The sequence below is a fragment of the Chelmon rostratus genome, chromosome 6 (genome assembly GCF_017976325.1).
Source record: "Chelmon rostratus isolate fCheRos1 chromosome 6, fCheRos1.pri, whole genome shotgun sequence".
NCBI classification, from domain to species: Eukaryota; Metazoa; Chordata; class Actinopteri; order Chaetodontiformes; family Chaetodontidae; genus Chelmon; species Chelmon rostratus.
In genome coordinates this window covers 24187040-24205576 of record NC_055663.1, presented here as the reverse complement: position 1 = coordinate 24205576, position 18537 = coordinate 24187040, and the positions used below count along the sequence as shown (strand labels likewise).

At 41.4% G+C, this 18537-nt stretch overlaps 3 protein-coding genes across 3 annotated transcripts; 1 reads left to right on the top strand and 2 right to left on the bottom strand.

Moving 5' to 3' along the window:
- The first annotated feature begins 984 nt into the window (after window positions 1–984).
- mpi (mannose phosphate isomerase) lies at window positions 985–10515 on the top strand. Its single transcript, XM_041938960.1, has 8 exons — window positions 985–1011; window positions 1704–1831; window positions 3431–3631; window positions 4007–4148; window positions 4359–4538; window positions 5248–5421; window positions 6382–6590; window positions 7456–10515. Exons 1-8 carry the CDS (start codon window positions 996–998, stop codon window positions 7672–7674), a joined length of 1269 nt encoding a protein of 422 aa, XP_041794894.1. The 5' UTR covers window positions 985–995; the 3' UTR covers window positions 7675–10515.
- Window positions 10516–11673: 1158 nt separating this feature from the next.
- LOC121608357 lies at window positions 11674–14405 on the bottom strand. Its single transcript, XM_041939615.1, has 3 exons — window positions 14151–14405; window positions 13969–14064; window positions 11674–13219 (listed from the first exon to the last, which is right to left on the bottom strand). Exons 1-3 carry the CDS (start codon window positions 14248–14250, stop codon window positions 12684–12686), a joined length of 732 nt encoding a protein of 243 aa, XP_041795549.1. The 5' UTR covers window positions 14251–14405; the 3' UTR covers window positions 11674–12683.
- A 122-nt stretch (window positions 14406–14527) lies between these two features.
- LOC121608287 (DNA polymerase III subunit epsilon-like) lies at window positions 14528–18058 on the bottom strand. Its single transcript, XM_041939509.1, has 3 exons — window positions 17790–18058; window positions 17641–17692; window positions 14528–15900 (listed from the first exon to the last, which is right to left on the bottom strand). The coding sequence occupies exons 2-3, from the start codon at window positions 17690–17692 to the stop codon at window positions 15362–15364; spliced, it is 591 nt and encodes a 196-aa protein (XP_041795443.1). The 5' UTR covers window positions 17790–18058; the 3' UTR covers window positions 14528–15361.
- Window positions 18059–18537: the final 479 nt, after the last annotated feature.

Genomic DNA, 18537 nt, shown 5'->3' with positions numbered 1-18537 from the left:
CTTGTAATGAATGGCTCCACAAGGTGGTTGGTCAAGACTAACGGTTAAAGTCTTTCACATAAACCCTTGGGTGTTTATTTGACAAAAGAAAATCCCAAAAATAATTTTTGTACATTTACTTTAAAGGTGCACTCCACCCATGTTACACATACAGATGAGTTTACTCATGCTAAAAAGTATTACTCAGCTCAAGTTTGATAAGACAACCTCAATTATGTCATCAGGCCTAACCTGAGTTAAACTTGAGACATTAAATACTTGACAGGCAACCTTTATTTTAAGCAGGCCTAGGTGTACAGAGTATGAAAGATGAGGATCTTTAACATGAGTAATCCAAGAACTGAAAGTATCTCGACCTCTGCTGCACCGATTCTGACCATTCTCCGATTCTAAGTCTTTGAACTAAATAGAGGTGAAATACTAAAATACAAGTGCACCCGTTTAAGGCAAGGAGTTGTTCGTGTGAATGAATGATTTATGTGTTGTTTTTGGCACTGCATTTCGTTATAGCATTTTATCTTCCAGTATCTTCTCTTAACTCGATTTCGGTAAGAGCTGTACGGTTTTGTTCAGTTTTTCTTTTGCCCCTTCTCTTTATTGAACATAGCGCAAACAATACAAATTCAACACACCATTACATCAGAGGTTTATTTCAATGGTAAGAACATATGTAAAAATAAATAAATAAAGTAATGGGAATAAATAACAACCATGAATGAAGAGAGAAATAAATAAATAAAATAACATAAAAATGGTGCAGGGCTTACAAGCAAAAATAATAATCAAATTAGTTTATTTGTTTAATTATTTTTAATGGATCAAGCAGATACCAGTAAATAAATACGATTTCCAAGTAATGTAAAACGTCTTATTGTTCTTATTATTATTGTTATTTGCATTTTTATAGTAACATAACACATTTTACCAAGCTGAAAAAAAGAAGCGGTTGGTTGCGTCGTGACGTCAGTAGCGCTCTGACAGCCGACGTCGCAGCCATGGAGGAAGTAAGAGGTAAGTGAGATTTTCTCCTTCTTAACTGTTTTAAATCGTCCGTTCATCGATAAATATTTATCTAGCTAATGGTGCAACGGTTAATTTACATCACATGATACGTGTTACACGTAGATGTGGTGGATACAATGAGACCGAACAAATACGCTCGTCGTCAAGCATCCACGTCATTATTTCAGCCGGCGTTTTGTTTGTTTAATGGGAAACGGATAGTGTTTAAAACAGCAGCGTTAGCACTGCTGTGACATTAACGTGTAGCATAGCCATTTGGCCACGTATAAAATGTCTTCAGCCATACTCGAAGCACACATTTTAGTCAAACCAGCGAACAGACTCAGTCCCTCGCAACTGTAAACCTGCTTACTGTGTGTTTCTGTCAGTGAGCGTCGCATCGTCAGCTGGCCGGTGTTCTGCCAAATGATGTTCCCAGCGGAATCTGCCTCCCCGGTCTTACGCTTTTATAATGAGGGGAGATATCTAGGCAGGAGGTGTTTGATTATTTCTCCCTTCAAAATATGAAACGTCTTAATGAACTGCAAAGCTGGTCATACTGTTTAACAAACCAGTTTTAGTCCAAACTGTATGCAATATGGAGATGAAATATGTTCTGGCGTGCGTTTTTATTGACTGGTAGTAATCAGTTCACATTTTTTGTTTTAAAAACTCACACACCAAATCTGGTGCCTCCTCAGTGTTTCCCTTGACCTGTGCCGTGCAAAATTATGCGTGGGGGAAGGTTGGTGTGGACAGCGAGGTGGCCAAACTGGTTGTTGGTGGAGACCCACTGGCTGTCATAGAGGAGGGCAAGCCCTATGCAGAGGTAAGGTTATTACTGGGAAGGTGCTGGTTCAGATCAATAGACACTTAACCCCCTCTACTCAGACGCTGGAGTGTATTGTGTCACTGTTGGAAGATACTGACAAACAAGTGGATATATAAAATGTGTGCATGTGTTTTTGACTACAACTTGTAAGTTGTAATGAAATGATTATCCTTCAGAAACAATGCAAGCACAAGTCAAGTCAGAAAGAATAAAGTTTCTCCTCATCATCAGAGGTGTACTGTTTTAAATTGATGGGACAAACAAGTGTATCCACATTTCTTTCAAAGTTGGACCAGGAATATCTGAGATAGCATGAGCTAAGATTTTTGATCTGTAGCTTTGATTTTACTACGGACGGTGGTTCTACATCAACTAAAAATGCAGTTTCCTTACAGTTTTCTGAGATATCACTAAATAAAATATGTCATTAAATCGTAGGACCCCTGTTAGAAGTTCAGTGTACTTTGTTCGGATAGCTAGTTTTTGAGATGATAACACTTATTGTTAGAATTATCGGATCTTTAAGATTTTGACATTTTGCTCTACGGTGCTTCACTGTGCCTCAGTCCAAAGATGCATCATGTTGTTCCTCTGTATGTTGGCAGGGAGCCTTGTTCTCGCCATGCCTTTCATAAGTCTTTCCTTATTTAGCCACAGAAGCTCTGCAGGGGTAGTCATGAAGGTCATTAGTTCATGTTATGCCAGTGGTGACATTTTCTTGCATGACATGACACATTAAGTCATGCAACATGGCTGGTCACAGGGTAGAGGGTGGTATGGATATTTAATCCTACATTACAATATGTGGCTTATTGTTTAGCTCATCTGTGACTGTTAGTCCAACACTTGCATGTCCTACTATTGTCAGGGAAGAAATTATCATCCTTGTTTGTGTGTGTATTTGTCTAGTTGCAGTCCAGTGTTTTTATTGATTAGATTTTAGTTTTGTAGCTGATAATAATAGTAATTTTATAAAACCGTATACCATGAAACTGAAACAGTTATTGTACTGTGAAATTCTCATTCAGTTGCAATCGTATGCTGCAGTCAGTGTTTGTCCACCAACAAGTGTGTGTCCTTGAGAGACAGTATCCTTCATTTGCAATGAAGTCATTAGAGTAACCCTCTTATCTGCAGTGATTTAGAGTGAGATGGTAAGGATTTCTCACTGAGTATAAATTACTTTGGATTACAGCATTAGATAAATTAATTGAATGTAAGTGTGTGATACCAGGCCTTTCTGTCAGAGGGCCTGTGAACAAACGGGACTCCTTATGAGGCTTGTTAACAGAGAATAAAGGAGGGAAGCAACAGAACTGCCACGTCTACATTTTCCAAGTTGTGTTTATTCTGGGATCAATTATATCTTCAGTTGGGATTCAGCACTCGTTGTTGGTTCATGTTGAGGAAGGGCAGAGTGTTTCATATTCTTTCATATTTTTATTTTTCCAGTCAGATCAGGATTTTGACCCATCCGTCTTCCAGTCACAAACTCACTTCTGCGACCTTTTAATCTACCTCAACCCACTAATACAAAGAGTATTTTGAAATTCCAATATTGGACAATGTTGACAGAATCTCTGCTGTGTCCTGCAGTTGTGGATGGGTGCTCACCCTAAAGGTGATGCCCAGATTAAAGACAACAGGATCGCACAGACCACGCTGGGCCAGTGGATCGCCCACTTCCCTGCCTGCCTGGGCTCCAAGGTCAAAGACACCTTCCAGGGACAGCTGCCCTTCCTCTTCAAAGTCCTCTCTGTCAATACAGCCTTGTCCATACAAGCCCACCCCAACAGAGTGAGTACACAAACACACCCACCAGCACAGTGTTCAAATTCTGCATAATGTGAGTCACTATTCTGGATTAGGAAATGGTTTAGCATGAATTTTCTTAATGCCTACAACAGTACACAGTTTTCTGTGTACTGTCTCTCTGTATTATTTCGTATACTTACTTAAAATGAGTGGTTCATTCCTCATTAAAAAAAACACACAATTCAACCAGTGGCTGGTTGGTTCAGTTTAAAGTTAAAGCTCTTTATTTTGTCATTTTCTGAAATGTCTGTTTGGAACGAAGACCACTGAAAATAGGTTTGTCACATACTGTATGTGGTAGTCTGCCCTCCCCTCTTTAGTAACCCTCTTCCTTTTATGACATTATGGTTTGGTCAGGAGTTAGCTGCTCGTCTCCATGCTCAGTTTCCGGAGCACTATCCAGACAACAACCACAAGCCAGAGATGGCTATCGCTCTCACCCGCTTCCAGGGCCTCTGTGGCTTCAGACCAGTGGAGGAGCTCCTCGGATTCCTTAAATGTGAGTGCCACACACCCACCACAGGGTCTTTAGAGGATTTTGGATTGATTCTGCAGTAACTGGAAAAACAAGGAAGAAAATCTGTTTTTTTTTCTGTCAAACCCAGATATATGCAGTATATTATGTAATGAATGGGGAGGTACAGTGCTGTACTGTACTTTGATGTTCATAAATTCATATACCTTGTGCATGTGTGTGTACATCCATCAGTTGTCCCGGAGTTCCGTGCTCTTGTGGGAAATGAGGCAGCGGAGGAGCTGCAATGCAGCATGGGAGATGCGGTTCAAACGAGCCAGGTGCTGAAGAAGTGCTTCACCAGGATGATGAACTGTGAGAAGAAGGTGTTCGTAGATCAGCTCAACATGCTGGTCAAGAGAGTCACTGAAGAGGGTGAGGAGGCTGAGGGATGTGGCTAATTCCAGCTGCAGAAAACAAATGCAAAATTCCTGGTTTTAGTCAGCTAGTTTAGTTTGTCATTAAAGCATTACCAGTCTTAAGAGTCAAAACCCTGCATGCTGTATGTGTGTGCAAGTTTAGCATTTTAACCTGTGCTTATCTGTGTTGCATACTCTCAGTTTGACCACGAAAGGATTGCTCAATATGTGAAAGCAATCATTCGATCGTAGTCAGCAATCTGGTATTGGATGCAAGAGTGTTAGAAAAAGATCAACACAAGTGCAGCTGAAAAGAATTATTCCAGAAGAAGGCCGGCATTCTCACAGGTTTACAAAAGACGGCTGCAAGTTAAAACACTGAAATACAGTAACATTTCATCAAGCAGTAAAGCGGTGAAATAATGAAACATACTCATTAAAACATTTGTTGAATTAAAGCCACAATCTGCAGATTCTTCTGTGATTCTAGCTTCTTTCAAATTATTCTTCATGGTTAAAGTGGTGCAGTCTGCTGCATGTGCTGCCGTAGCCCATTCATCCCAGTGCACCAGAGTCAGGGAGGGGGAGTAGCACTGTGCATTCCTGTCTGGAGGTGTCTTTCTGTGATATTACCACCAGGAGGCGCCAAAATCGGACATTTACTAATCCTACAAATAGAGGGCCTTGAAACTAATAATACCTGTGAATGTTAATGACCTGTGCAGGTGCAGCAGGGAAGGACACATCAAGCAGCAATGGTGACCTGTTGCTCCGCCTCCACTCCCAGTACCCCGGAGACATCGGCTGTTTCTCCATCTACTTCCTCAACCACATAGTCCTGGATCCAGGCCAGGCCATGTTCCTGGCAGCCAACGAGCCGCACGCTTATCTTTACGGAGGTCAGATGATGCTGTTCTGATTATATTCTTGAGAGTTGGTGCTCTAGATCGTATCCAGGCTGAATGAGTACAACAAGAGAGTGTACCTGAAATCATACATTTATGACACTCCAGCTTCCTCCCAAAGCTCCTGTATGACAGTGAAGCAGCTGGTGAGGTATAAAAGGATAAGGCTGGCGTTACTGTACATCTTTCTTATTGTCAACCAATCCCATGACAGGCAAAAACCAACAATATATTGGGATATGTTAAAAAAGATTCTGTAATTTCTTCAAACAGCTGGGCACTGTAGTTTCTAAGCATACATTACTCAAACAGCACTAAAGTGCATTTATTGGGAACTATTTTCAATTGCGGATGAATACACATTTGGTGCTGCAGTGAGAATTTCCTGCAGCAGGATGTGGGACTGAGTCAAAATACACTGTGTTCATGGTAATAATGGAACTTAACAGTATTAGTTTTTGGACAACACTGGAGCTCTGTGGCACGGAGGAATAACCAACACTGGGTTTGGATACACTAACAATACTTTAGGATAGAAGTAGAATAGGATCATTCATTATAAGTTTTGGTCCTTTCAGGACTTTCTGACAATAATAAAAATAGAGCGATATCTTTAGTGTCATCACTACAAGCTGCCTCAACAGACCAGAATGTAACGCAGCTATAAGATGTGTAGAGTTCACCTTCATCTTTGGAAAAACTGGCAGCCCTTTTTATCACTGCTCCTGTCCACCCACATATTCATCCTATTGTTGAGTGTAACTCCACACTCATTGTCAAAAGGCATTCTGGGAAATCACTAACTGTAAAAGTAGAGGAGGCAAGTGGAGGAGATGAAATAGCTCCTGTGTTGTATTTAACATCGCCCTGTAAGAGTATCTGAGGATTGATTTTTCCATTTGAAGCCGAGTCGACTGCCCGTCCTGCTTATTTAAAACTTTGTTTTCTGTCTAGACTGCATCGAGTGCATGGCCTGCTCAGACAACACAGTGAGGGCCGGCCTGACGCCGAAATACATCGACGTTAACACGCTGTGTGAGATGCTGAGCTACAGCCCAGCCCCCGCCAGCGCCAAAATCTTCCCATGTGTCCAGGACGCCTCAGACCCCTGCGTGTCCCTGTACGACCCCCCAGTGCCAGACTTCACTGTCATGAGGATACAGGTGGGAAACGTCAGCTAACTGGATGGTTACACTTTAGGAGGGATATGCCAAAATGAAAAGTGAACAGTGATACAAGAAGTAAACGATGCACTGATTGTGTAGCGGATGTTATTATTCATCTCAGTACAAAACAGCAACAGTCCAGATTCTAAAATATTTGCGTATAATATTTCATCTGATGAAACCCTTAATTCCTAAATGAGATTTAATTTGAATTTGTTTAAAATTACAGATTTGGCCAGTGTGTCACCATAATGAAAGCAGAATATTCACACCTTTGAAAATTGCTGTATGACTTGAAAGTAAAGCTGGACAGGTAATTTGGAGAAAAAAAGTTTAAGCTTAAAATGTGATAACTGCCTGAAGTACAGTCCATCTTTGATTGTCCTGCTTGGCTGCTCTATCCCGTCTCAGAGGAGGACTTTCACAGAGTTTATTGTACAGTACCTGTCAAAAGTTTGGACACATCTTCTTACTCAATATTTTTTCTTTATTTTCATTATTTTCTACATTATATTTTGCTTTTTTTGTTTAAATCCACGTGTTCTTTCAAAGTTTTGATGTCCTCAGTATTAATCTACAGTGTAGAAAATAATAAAGAAAAACCACTGAATGAGAAGGTGTCCAAACGTTTGACTGGCCCTGTGCAGAAAAATTGAGCTATGTAACACAACAATGACACCAGTGCTAACGAGACCATAATATCTTTTACAGTCAAGGGATGTAGGCATGTGTACACAAACTAGCAGGTGAACAACCACAGACTGATGAGTGTAATCAAACTTTTGTTTTTAGTTATTGGTCATTTCTTGTTGAGTTGCCTTCAGAAACATTCTCACCTTGTTCTGTCCCGTCCCTCCTGCAGGTCCCAGCCTCCGTGAAGCAGTACACCGTCGCTCCGGTCGACAGTGCCAGCATCCTCTTGGTCATTGAAGGCGACGCCACGGCAACCTCTGCCGCCGCCCTCTCTGACGTCACGCTGAGGCGGGGCACCGTCCTGTTCGTCTCGGCCAATGAGAGCGTCTCCCTGCACATCACCTCCCAGTCGGGGATGAGCATGTTCCGAGCCTGCTGCCTTCTGTAGTTGTGAGTCCGTGGCTGTGTGTGAAAGCTCGTACTACCTGTGTTTGTTTTCCTCTGGTTTGATCAGCAAGGCCTACACCACGTTATAGATTGAGCCCAATGATTGCTGTGCACTTTTAATAGGTAGTACGCCAAAGGAGCTTTCAGACACGGTGTGTCGACGCCCGTCTGTGCCCGCTGCTCCCCCCCCAACCCAAACTCGACTGCAGACTGCTGTGCCACCTCCAGCAGTGGTCCTTAGCTGTAAAATCCAGCAACTGTTTGTTGCTGCTGGATTTTTACAGGTTTTAACTGTCTTTTTTTTTTCTTTTAACCTGTAGTCGTGCATCTTAAAAAAGCAGAGGATGTGCACATCCCAAAATCTTCATAGGCGCTGGACAGAGGACACATACAAAGAATAAAAAGTGAAATATGTCCACAACACTAAACAGGACCTGATATAAAAAGTGTACATGACACTGTTCAAATCACTGGATCCTGGTCAGGTTTCTGATGAGGATCAAGCAATTAAAATGTTGCATGAAAGTTTATTCTCAACCTTGGAAACAGCAGTTGAGAAAATAACCTCATTATGTCCATTTAGTAGCTGGTCTTGAGCTTAAAGTTCTTTAAGTGCTCAGAAGAAATTAAAATTTTAAAATCTACAATTCCATGAAAAACAGGGCAAACACTATCTGCTGATGAAAATCATAGGATATGATCAAAAGTTTGAGCACTGCTATTAAATGAACTACCGTGGGACAGAAAGGGACTGCAGCTCCAGTCTCTTTCTGTCCCTCTGAAGTTTGCTGTCTCCGACCTGAAGGTCACCTGATTCAGCTGCATACTGCTGGAGAAGACACAGAGAGCCCAGTTTCAGCTGTTAAATAATCTCCATCTACTGTTGGTAGCAGGGAGATGCAGCTGAAAGCCGGAGAAAGCTGGAAAAAGCTACCAAATGGACCTAAAGATACTTTTCATGCACAAGTTAGAATTAGTTTTCTTTCTTGGTTGCCCTTCAGTGTTTGGGACATTTTTCCTTTTTATTCCTAATACACTGCTCTTATCCTCCGGTCCATGATAACGGTAACACACACCAACAGTAACTTATTCAAACAGCACTAAAGCAGGGTAGGGGATATGTTTACACCGGTGCAGTACACCACCACTCACTGCTTTGTACATCTACAGTACCACCTTGTTGACAACTGAGCATGTCTGTTATATGAGCCAGCAGTTTGTCTTTCTCAAGGACCGCTGGTCCAACTACCTGTTTTATCATTTTAGTTTAGCTTGAACAAGTAATTATCCTCCTCTGGGAGAAATACTTTGTTAGTATATAGCATCAGTTGATAGTGTAATACTGAGATGCCTGTGCATGTTTGATTTAGAGCAGTAATACTGGAGAGGGCCTCGCCTGTGATAATGGTCCGAGCCACGCTAGTCACAGTGACATAAACCCTGGAAAGTATTACTGCTTTTAACTGTTAGCAGCGCATGCTTACGGTCTGGAAACTTCTCCTGAAAGTGGTGAACAATCATAAATATAAAACATAAAACCGAACAGGAGCGAGCAAAAAGGGCCACCAGCTACCTTCATCCCATTCTGCACGACTACTACAAGGGAATCAGGAATGCATATCGATTAAAACTCCCAAGTTCTACACGACTGAAAATGCACTACTGCTGCTTGTTGCATACTTATACAATTTGACCCAAAAGCCGGTTTACACACCCACATCTTGTACAGTTGTACAACAAAATGCTGCATTAAATTTTATAGTATTACAGGATCAATCATGTGTGTTTCTGAGTATTTGAGCCAAATTTTTCAGATTTTGCATGTTGTGTTATTTGTACTGATTCCTCAATACGTGACATTACATATAAAGAGAACTGATCCCTGAAACCACACTGTATTATAAGCTTTATATTATGACATCATGGCGTGAGTGGTTTATCTTTACAGTAAAATCTTTCCCAGTGACCTTGTCAGTACAATATTGCAGCTAGATTATTTCACTATGGTGCAAACTTCTGCATAATATTCCAGTTCATACCAGGGTCAATCTGAATTCAGCCAACCATAAAGTGGACTTTCTTGTTGCAGCAGTTTTTATAGGTAATCTTAAATCAAATATTTGAGAATGAATGCTCTGTCAGCCTGCCAACCTACCAGTGAGTAAATATTTCTTCGACTAGTTTGACGTGAATGAATGACCGCGGTGAATTGAGCCAACGCCGGTAATGCTTCTACATACTTCATGACCATGTTAGTGATGTAGGTCGATCCCTAAGCTTGTCCTTTGTATAGATGCACTAAACTTTTCGTTGTTTGTTGTTTCGAAGGTTGTTGAAAAATGGAAGAATATGAAGAGATGGAGGGGTGTTAATAGGTAAAATAACTGCATCTTTTTGATTAATTAACCATTACCTCAAATTTATCTTTCTGGAATTGTAGAGTCTCCAGTTATTTTTGTTAATTTAGTGATGCAATCATGTAGAGGTCAGTTTTTCAAATAGCATCTGAATTTAATTTCTCATTTAACTTTCACATGTTTGTAACTGATCTTGTTTTATGGCACCTTTTAGTTTTATGACTGTACGTTGGGGAAATCATTTCTTGTTTTTTTTTTTTTTTCCACTTAACTCATGTCCTTCAAATGCACACAAATCTGAAGGCCACAGTGTTTTACCTTAGCTGTTTTATTTAACTATTGTGGGAACATGTCTTGGAATATTTATCTAGTGAAGGCATGGTTTTGCATTTTCGATTATGGGGATGCTGTAGCCTTGGACTGCAGAGAACATGTGTATGTAAAAGTGGTTTAATAAAGCCTTGATCTGTTACTAATGACTGAACACCATACTTTTTGTTAGTTGCGTCTGTTTGTTGTTTAAACCTTAAAAATAACAGTCAAATACATTAAGGGCCTGACTCTGAGCTGGGCAATGATTTAATGGATAACTTTTCGTTTTTTACAACATGGACCTTATTTGTAGCATTAAATACGACCATTTACTCACCCAGACAACTTTGGTGGCATTTGGAGTCGTTTTGAACAAATTAGCCCCAGAGGAGCGGCGCGTATATCCGTATAATGCGAGTACTCGGGGCATCCATGCACAGCCTCTATATAACGCATAATCTGCGGCGAAACTCGTTCATATTCCAATATTTTGTTATGATATGCTGGTGCTATTCCCCTCTGAGCCAGCGGTCGGCTAGTTTAGCTGTAGTTTGGCACAGCTATGGTTGGTTATTGCGTATTCGTAGCCGACCGCCGCACAGTTAGCCGTGTTGTGGCTGGCTGCTCGCAGCGCGGCGTTCGGTAATGACATCATCCACATCAGAGATAGTTGTCTAGAGACGCCGGATGTTGATAACATGCCACCACGGGCTCAGAGGGGAATAGCACCAGCATATCATAACAAAATATTGGAATATGAACGAGTTTCGCCGCAGATTATGCGTTATATAGAGGCTGTGCATGGATGCCCCGAGTACTTGCATTATACGGATATACGCGCCGCTCCTCTGGGGCTAATTTCTTCAAAATGACTCCAAATGCCACCAAAGTTGTCTGGGTGAGTAAATGGTCGTATTTAATGCTACAAATAAGGTCCATGTTGTAAAAAACGAAAGTTATCCTTTAACATCACGGCATGTTGTTGAGTGAAATCATATGCTAATAGATCATATGTTACTATATTATGTTATTTTCAAATTTCCAAGCAAAGTCCAGCTAAAACCTGAAATATTTTATGTTTTCAATATGCAACTTAGTTTTATCTAATGTGGTACAATATAAGACAGGTTTATTACCTTAAACATCCATTTGAATATTTCATGTGTAATTTAGCCACATATCGAGATTTAATAACAGAAAAAAGTTCTTATTGATACTGTGATGTTGATTTTAGCCATGTCTACCAGCCCTACTTGAACTACTCACATATTTAACACTAACCAGCAATGAAGTTTATAATTTGGAACACTGCAGAAACAAAATACATTTATTAGCAGATTTATTTACCTCCAATAAAACTTCTGTCATTGAAACCTTGAAGTGCAGTTCAAAATTAAAATACACCAGATTTTCTCAGTAACCAAATTACTGTATATACATACAACATGTTTCCAACAGGCATCACCATTTCCACACACTGATGACTGAAAATCAAGCTAGGAGACATATTTAAAAATCTGCTAACCGTTTTATACATTTTCACCTTTTATTATCAAATAACCAGATGTCTGAATCTTGGCTTTTTTGTTAGGAGATACTCAGTATGGATAAAGACAGGTTGCCTGTTTGTTGCTACTGAAATAAATGGTGAAGAAGAAGCAAACGGCACGCAGACTTCAACAGCCATCCTAACAGATGAAAATCTAAAAAACAGCTGCAACAGACCCTCAGGTCTCAAATCTTTTCAGTATTGTGCAATAAACAAAAGTGCATGTTTCTGGAACAGTCAAAAGGGTGAGAGTGAAGTGTACAGAAGAACTAAAGGCCCATCACACCCTAAGTGCTGGCTGAAATGGTACTGTGAGGCCTCCAGATGTGCATGCATCGTCTTTGTACACTTGTCTCACCTTTGAAAAGCTTCCACAAATGATTGCTGGAATAATCCATCTTCGCTTTAGTTTTTGCTTCGCAGAAGATTTTCTCCAGCCAGTTTTCCATTTGTTTGACCAGCAAGCGTTGGAGGAAACTTACAGCTTCAGCTCTGTTTGCTTTCTTGTTTTGTGCCATCAAGCAATCCAGCGGGTTTCATATGTTCCACCCTGGGGCACGCAGTCTAGGATGCACCACACAGGGTGATGAAGGCTGCCAGTTCCTTGTTATGGTCTCCTTTTTTATGGTATTCTTTTCCCAATCAGACAATTTATATATGAGGAGAGTTTTATTACTCATCAAGTTCCTCTGCGTTGCTCTCTGTGACCTTCACTGTCTGTCTGAAGTGCTCCCACAGGGGGCGCTGTCCGGTTAGCTTACAGGACATTTTAGAAGGAGCAGCTGGTTTGTTTTACATGGTGTCCAGAGTAAACATATGCCTACAGATCAACTCTGGTGTGGGTTGAAGCACACCATACAGTGCCTGTAATGCCCGCACGTCCTCCAGAGCATCATGGGCCTTGTAGTTCACACCCAGCAGCTCCCTGACCAGGTTCTGCTGTCGAAAACTCTGAAGGCCGCGGTCCTTCAGCATCTCCCGAGCCAGCGGTAGAGTGTCGACACAGCCTGAGACTGACGAGACAAACTCTGCTCTGAGGTCCAGTTCATCCAGAGCTCGAGCCAACAGAGGACAGTCAAAGCGGCGAATGTTGTGGCCGATGACAAGCGGGCGTCCGAGCATTTGAAGGAAAGCTATGAAGGAGACCAGGACCTCTCGCAGGGAGTTGGTGAGGACAAGCTGCCGATGGAGGTACAGTCTGTGTCTTCGGACCCTGAAGCCGGTCACTCTGGCTGCTCCTCGCTGCATTCGACACCGAGGGATGACGTAGAGGTTGAGCGAGTGGCCTCCGCTCACTGCGGCCAGCTGGACGATCTCACAGCCCTGACCTGGAGAAATAAAACGTGCAGATAAAAAGGCATCGCCTCATCTGCTTCAGAGGACGTTCCCCCTCAAAGATCCTCCAGACACTGAGAAAAGACTGTATGAATCACAGGCTGTTCGATTAAATTCATCAACTCATACTATATCTTGATGATTTGGTAAATTACCTGGAAAATTAACTGAGAAACTGACAGCAATGTCTGTTTTTGGGTAATTCAGCACATTAAATAATATTATTTTATCATATTGGAGCAGAACTACCAACAGAGAGCAAAACCTCTGACTGTATCCAAATTTATACAGTCAGTGGTTTCTGAAACAGACACTAAGCAGTTTAACAATGTCACTTTAGGCTCTGGGAACTTTTAAGTGAAAACCAACAGGTCTTTTTTAGATGATTGATCAGGAAATGGATCAAATAGAACATAGTTATTAATTGCTGTCATAGTGTCAGGTCATATTTAGTGAACTTCTCCACTGTGAGATTAATAAAGTCTTATCCTAATTTATTTAACTACAGCAGGGCAAAATCTTAAATTATTTTAAAGAGACAATTTGACACAGGAGGCGTTGGTCTTTTCATTCATTCAGCTCGCACTGAAAGAGATAAAAGTTAAGATAAGTCAGTGGTTATGTTACGATGTATGTGTCCACTCAATGAGCCACATTTAAAGAAACAACTCGCTCGCTGTGACACATGGAAACTCTACGCTGTGACCTTAAAGTTTTATCAGCACAGAAGAGGTGAGCTCACCCAGTCCAGTTGTCTCCAGGTCAAAGAAAACCAGCGACTGTTCACACTTTTCCGCTCGGTCTGACTCTGGGTTTTGCATCCCGCCGTGTCTGAAATCTGACAGTGAAGGTGAAGCTTTGTAAAATAAACGACACAAACACACACCAGCACGCATTTAGCCCCATAATGGCGTAGATACATACATGTATCTGTATCCCGTGAAGATTTTCCCTCCGTGTTTTTAAACACCTGCGCAGGCGGACGGACATCGAGACTTTCAAAACAAAAGCCTCGATGATGCATTTATGAGTTGTAACCGAGCACTAAAAAGACTTAATACCCAAAACATATGAAGCTCTACGTTGTATAGTACATGTCTGAGCTAAATTCAAGAATTATTCTCCAACAAAACCACCACTGAAACATGCGAACCACCATTACAAATAATATTGCTTCAGATTTGCGCAGGCGCAGAAGAACCATTTCTTCCTCTTCTGTTAAACATGAACCAGATACAAGCGTCACATGCACAGCACTGCCCTGTACAGGATATAAGTGGCCATACAACGAGAGAGCGGTGAATAATCAGAATCAGAATATTTTATTGATCAATGCACCCCAAAAAATAAAGCATGTTTAAAAGGTGGATAAACTACTGTATGACAATATAGTCTATACATATATATTATAACCAGTTTGATTGGTGGATATAGAACACTTACTACAGCTGTAATTTTCTGAGAAAGAAGAACCACCAATATACCAATTCTTAATTATAGAGTATTGAGGAATATTTGAGTGGTGCCGTACTGTATGTACTTTAGTAAGAAAAACATTGTTGCGTACCTTGATCGTAATCCTCCCATTCCAAAACATGTGATTAATTTGATTATAGTACTGGAAATCACACCAAAATTTGTATTCTATGTTAACTTTTATTCCCCATTTTTAAAAACTTTCAACTTGTGTATAAATTACCTTGCAAGGATTCCTTGACAGAATGTATGGTAGCTGAAATAAGGTGCAATCAATACTTTAAAGAATACAAAATTGAATACATGTTAAAAAGTTAATAAGTAAAAAGATTTAAAAATAAAAGTTGTCTAGAAGAATCAAATGGAAGTTTAATGGTTCTTTTGGGAAAACTGTGACAATTTCCTGGAAAGACAAGACTAGAAGACTTGCCAGTATGAGACATGTTACAATACATCAGACATTTAACAATAGAAATCATTAAAGAGAATGAGCATGACATATCTGTGAGTTTGGGGTGTAGCATGAATTATTTGTCTCCAGTCAAACAAAATGTAGTTTATTTTTCCAAATGTTAAAAACATCAGTACCTGAGGGCATATGATGAGAGCAAGTTTTTTTAAATGCAATATTTCATTTTCTTGTTTTGTCCGTAGCTTTTTTAAAATGCCAGGGACGACCTGTAGGTAAATCTGGAGATATCCCAGTTTGTAGGACTCCATGTGTAGAACAGCTCCTGCAGCATCCTGGCGTCCTCCAAAGCGTTGTGGGCGTCGTAGGTCCTTCTCAGGAAGTGGCAGACCAGGTACTCCTGAGAGTAACGGGCCAGACCACGGAAGACATTCTTGCTCAGTAGGAAGGTATCCAGAAACCCAGACACCACCTGCTGGAACTTCTGCCGCAGCAAGAAGTCTTGCAGAACTCTGGTGAGCACCGGCGCATCAAAGCGCCTTGCATTGTGGGCCGCCAGCACCACAGGGTAGCGGAAGGAGCGAAGGAAGGCGATGAAGGAGGTGAGAACATCATAAAGAGGGATGGTGTCCACCTTATTCCCCTGGCGGAACAGGCGGCGTCCTCTGACGGTGAAGCCTGTAACGTTGGTGGCGCTCTCAGTGAGGGCGCGGCGGGGGAGGGTGTAGGCGTTGAAGACCCTCTCGCCACAGATGGCCGACAACTGGATGATGTCACAGACATCAGTGTCTGAAAGTAGAGAAGAGACGAATTAAAGAAGGGTGGAGAACAAAAATTATAAATAAATAAAGGTTACAATGTTCAAATTTCATCCGCTATTATGTTTTTTCTGCATTTCTACTGTGATGATATGACAAAAGTCACCATGAGGGGGTGCAAATTAGTCAGCTAGCAGCACCTTTAAAGCTCATTAATTAACACATTATATTTCATTTGTTGAATCCATCCAAAAACAACACGCTGTGTTGTGTAAAAAGTGTAAAAGTGTAAAAACAACACGCTGTACTTTTATGGGGGTTCTGTGCTGGGCTACTTCTTGGCTGGGAGCAGTGGCTGGATTTTGTTACCTTTGGACAGGCTAGCTATTCCCCCCAATTTCCATTCTTTGTGCTAAGCTAAGCTAACTGGCCACAGCTTTAAATTCAGCATACAGACATGAGAGTGCTATCAATCTTCTCATGTAACTCTTCTCTCGAACTCGCTCTTTAAGTCAAGCGATGACAACTGAAAGCAATGCAAATTCCTCAAGCTGCCAGTGTGCTTCTTCAGAACTTTGAACACTATTGATTTCCTGTTTCCTGTTATTCAAGACAGAAAACCTTCTAAAAAACTTGTGCTGTCCAAAGGCCGGAAACTTGTCTGGTGTTATCCGTCACAGATTGCAGTAACCTCTTTGATGTGAACTGCTGATTGCTGTAGTTTTGATACACTCGTCAGAGATCAGCTGACGGAGTTGGCGGCGCTCTCTGTTCGGCTGTTGCATCCTCAGACTAACCATCTATCTACATCCTATATCCTGTTGACTGCGTCATGGTAACTAGTGCAGCCACTGAGTCAGTTTAACTGCACACACCCACACAAACTCAAAACCACAGATTCAGGAACTTTGCGTTAAAGTCACAATGAAATCAGTCCGCTCTAGTTTCAGTTGCTTCCAAGGTTCAAGACAACTTACTACTTGACAATAAATCTCCAAAAGTTGAATGATCATTCGGCCTTTAAAATGTCATAAAATACTGAAAACTCTTTGGGTCTGTGCTTAATATTTTAGGATTTGCACCATTTGCATAATCTGTATGATAATTAAACGTGTGTGTCGCAACTTTAACTCGAGTGTGTCAGGCTGGGCAGAGGCATCCTGTGGCAGCCACAGGGAAGAACACCTCTGGTTGGGTTGGGCATGCAGTCAGACAGACGCCGTATGTTAGATTAGAAACCAAGAAAAATTGAAACTGAAACACAGTCTAATCCTCCTTATCACACAAACTGACTGATCTGATGCCTGTTGGCAGGTGGAGCCTTCAGACAGGGTCGATAAAAAATTATGAGGCTATTATTTATGACGTCAGGTACATTTTCAAGTAGCCACACTGGTACACGATGAAAAAAACATTCTGCTTGCATCTAGAACAGTTAGTCTGGGAGTCGAGTGAACAATAAATGAATATAACTAAATACATTCACTCAATTACTGAATAAGTACTTAAGTACAACTTAACCTGAATATACATACTCCACTTCATTTGCTTCACATTAAGTGGACTCATTGATATGAGTTATAAATTATCTCATTGAGCTTGAAGGTTCTTCAAGCTCAATGAGATAATTTATGTAAAAGTTTTAAAAACTATAGTTGTTGCAAGTATTGTTAAAAACTATTATCACATAAGGGTAAATAAAAGCTGATCCTAAATGTAATTGACTGTGAGTGTTTAAGTATTGATAAGCAAACAGATTTAAAGTTGTTACCTAATCCAGTGGTCTCCAGGTCAAAGAAAACGATGGTTTTATCAGAAGACATCTGCGGGATTGAAAGAGGAACACATATAAACATAATATCGAGCAGAGTTAGTTAGAGAAGCAGTTTTAAAGCGGCGCTGATGGAGCGCAGGACTCACGGTGTGATGTGGTAGCAGCGCAGCCGCCTGACAGATGTGAAGTCAGCTGGATCTGACGCTCACATATGAACCCAGCGCGTCCGGCAACAGGTGATCCACCGCCGCGGCGCTTCAGCAGCGACTCACGCCAAACGGTGACTCCACTTTCATTTCAGCGGAACAGAAAGCCGACGCCCTGCGGCTCAGCTGTGGCGGGCTGCTCATCCGTCAGCCGCAGAACAAAAGGTGTTTTTCTACAAAGGTGGAAGCTTCTTCGCTGTTCTGCTCTGTCAGTTTCATTTCTGACCCGCTGGGGGCCGGAAGTCGAGGCTTTTGTTGTGGTGACTGTCGCGCGGACAAACGAGCGCGAGAGAATGAAACCTGAACTGAACGTCCAATCTGAACAAGCACAAAATTAAGTAAATACACGACCGAAACAGCAACAGTAGTTTGGATAATAACTCACACTGTCAACACTGGGGTTTGAAAATGTGGACTGTCCCAGCACCCGGTCCACTGTCCACACCCCCCTTACATGTAGACAAGGGGACACACACTGAATCCTACAATCAGCACCAGGCAACCACGTGCTTGAACAACAAGGATCTGGCTCATTAAAGTTAATTAGGTGGTCAGAATCAGACACCTGGTTGCAGGTGAGATGCTGTGAGCATCCCTGCATCACATCAATAACAACACACACACACATCACAAAGACATCGTGTGTCAGAGAGGCTGCTGGTGCCAGAGACAGTTGGTAGCAGAGGGT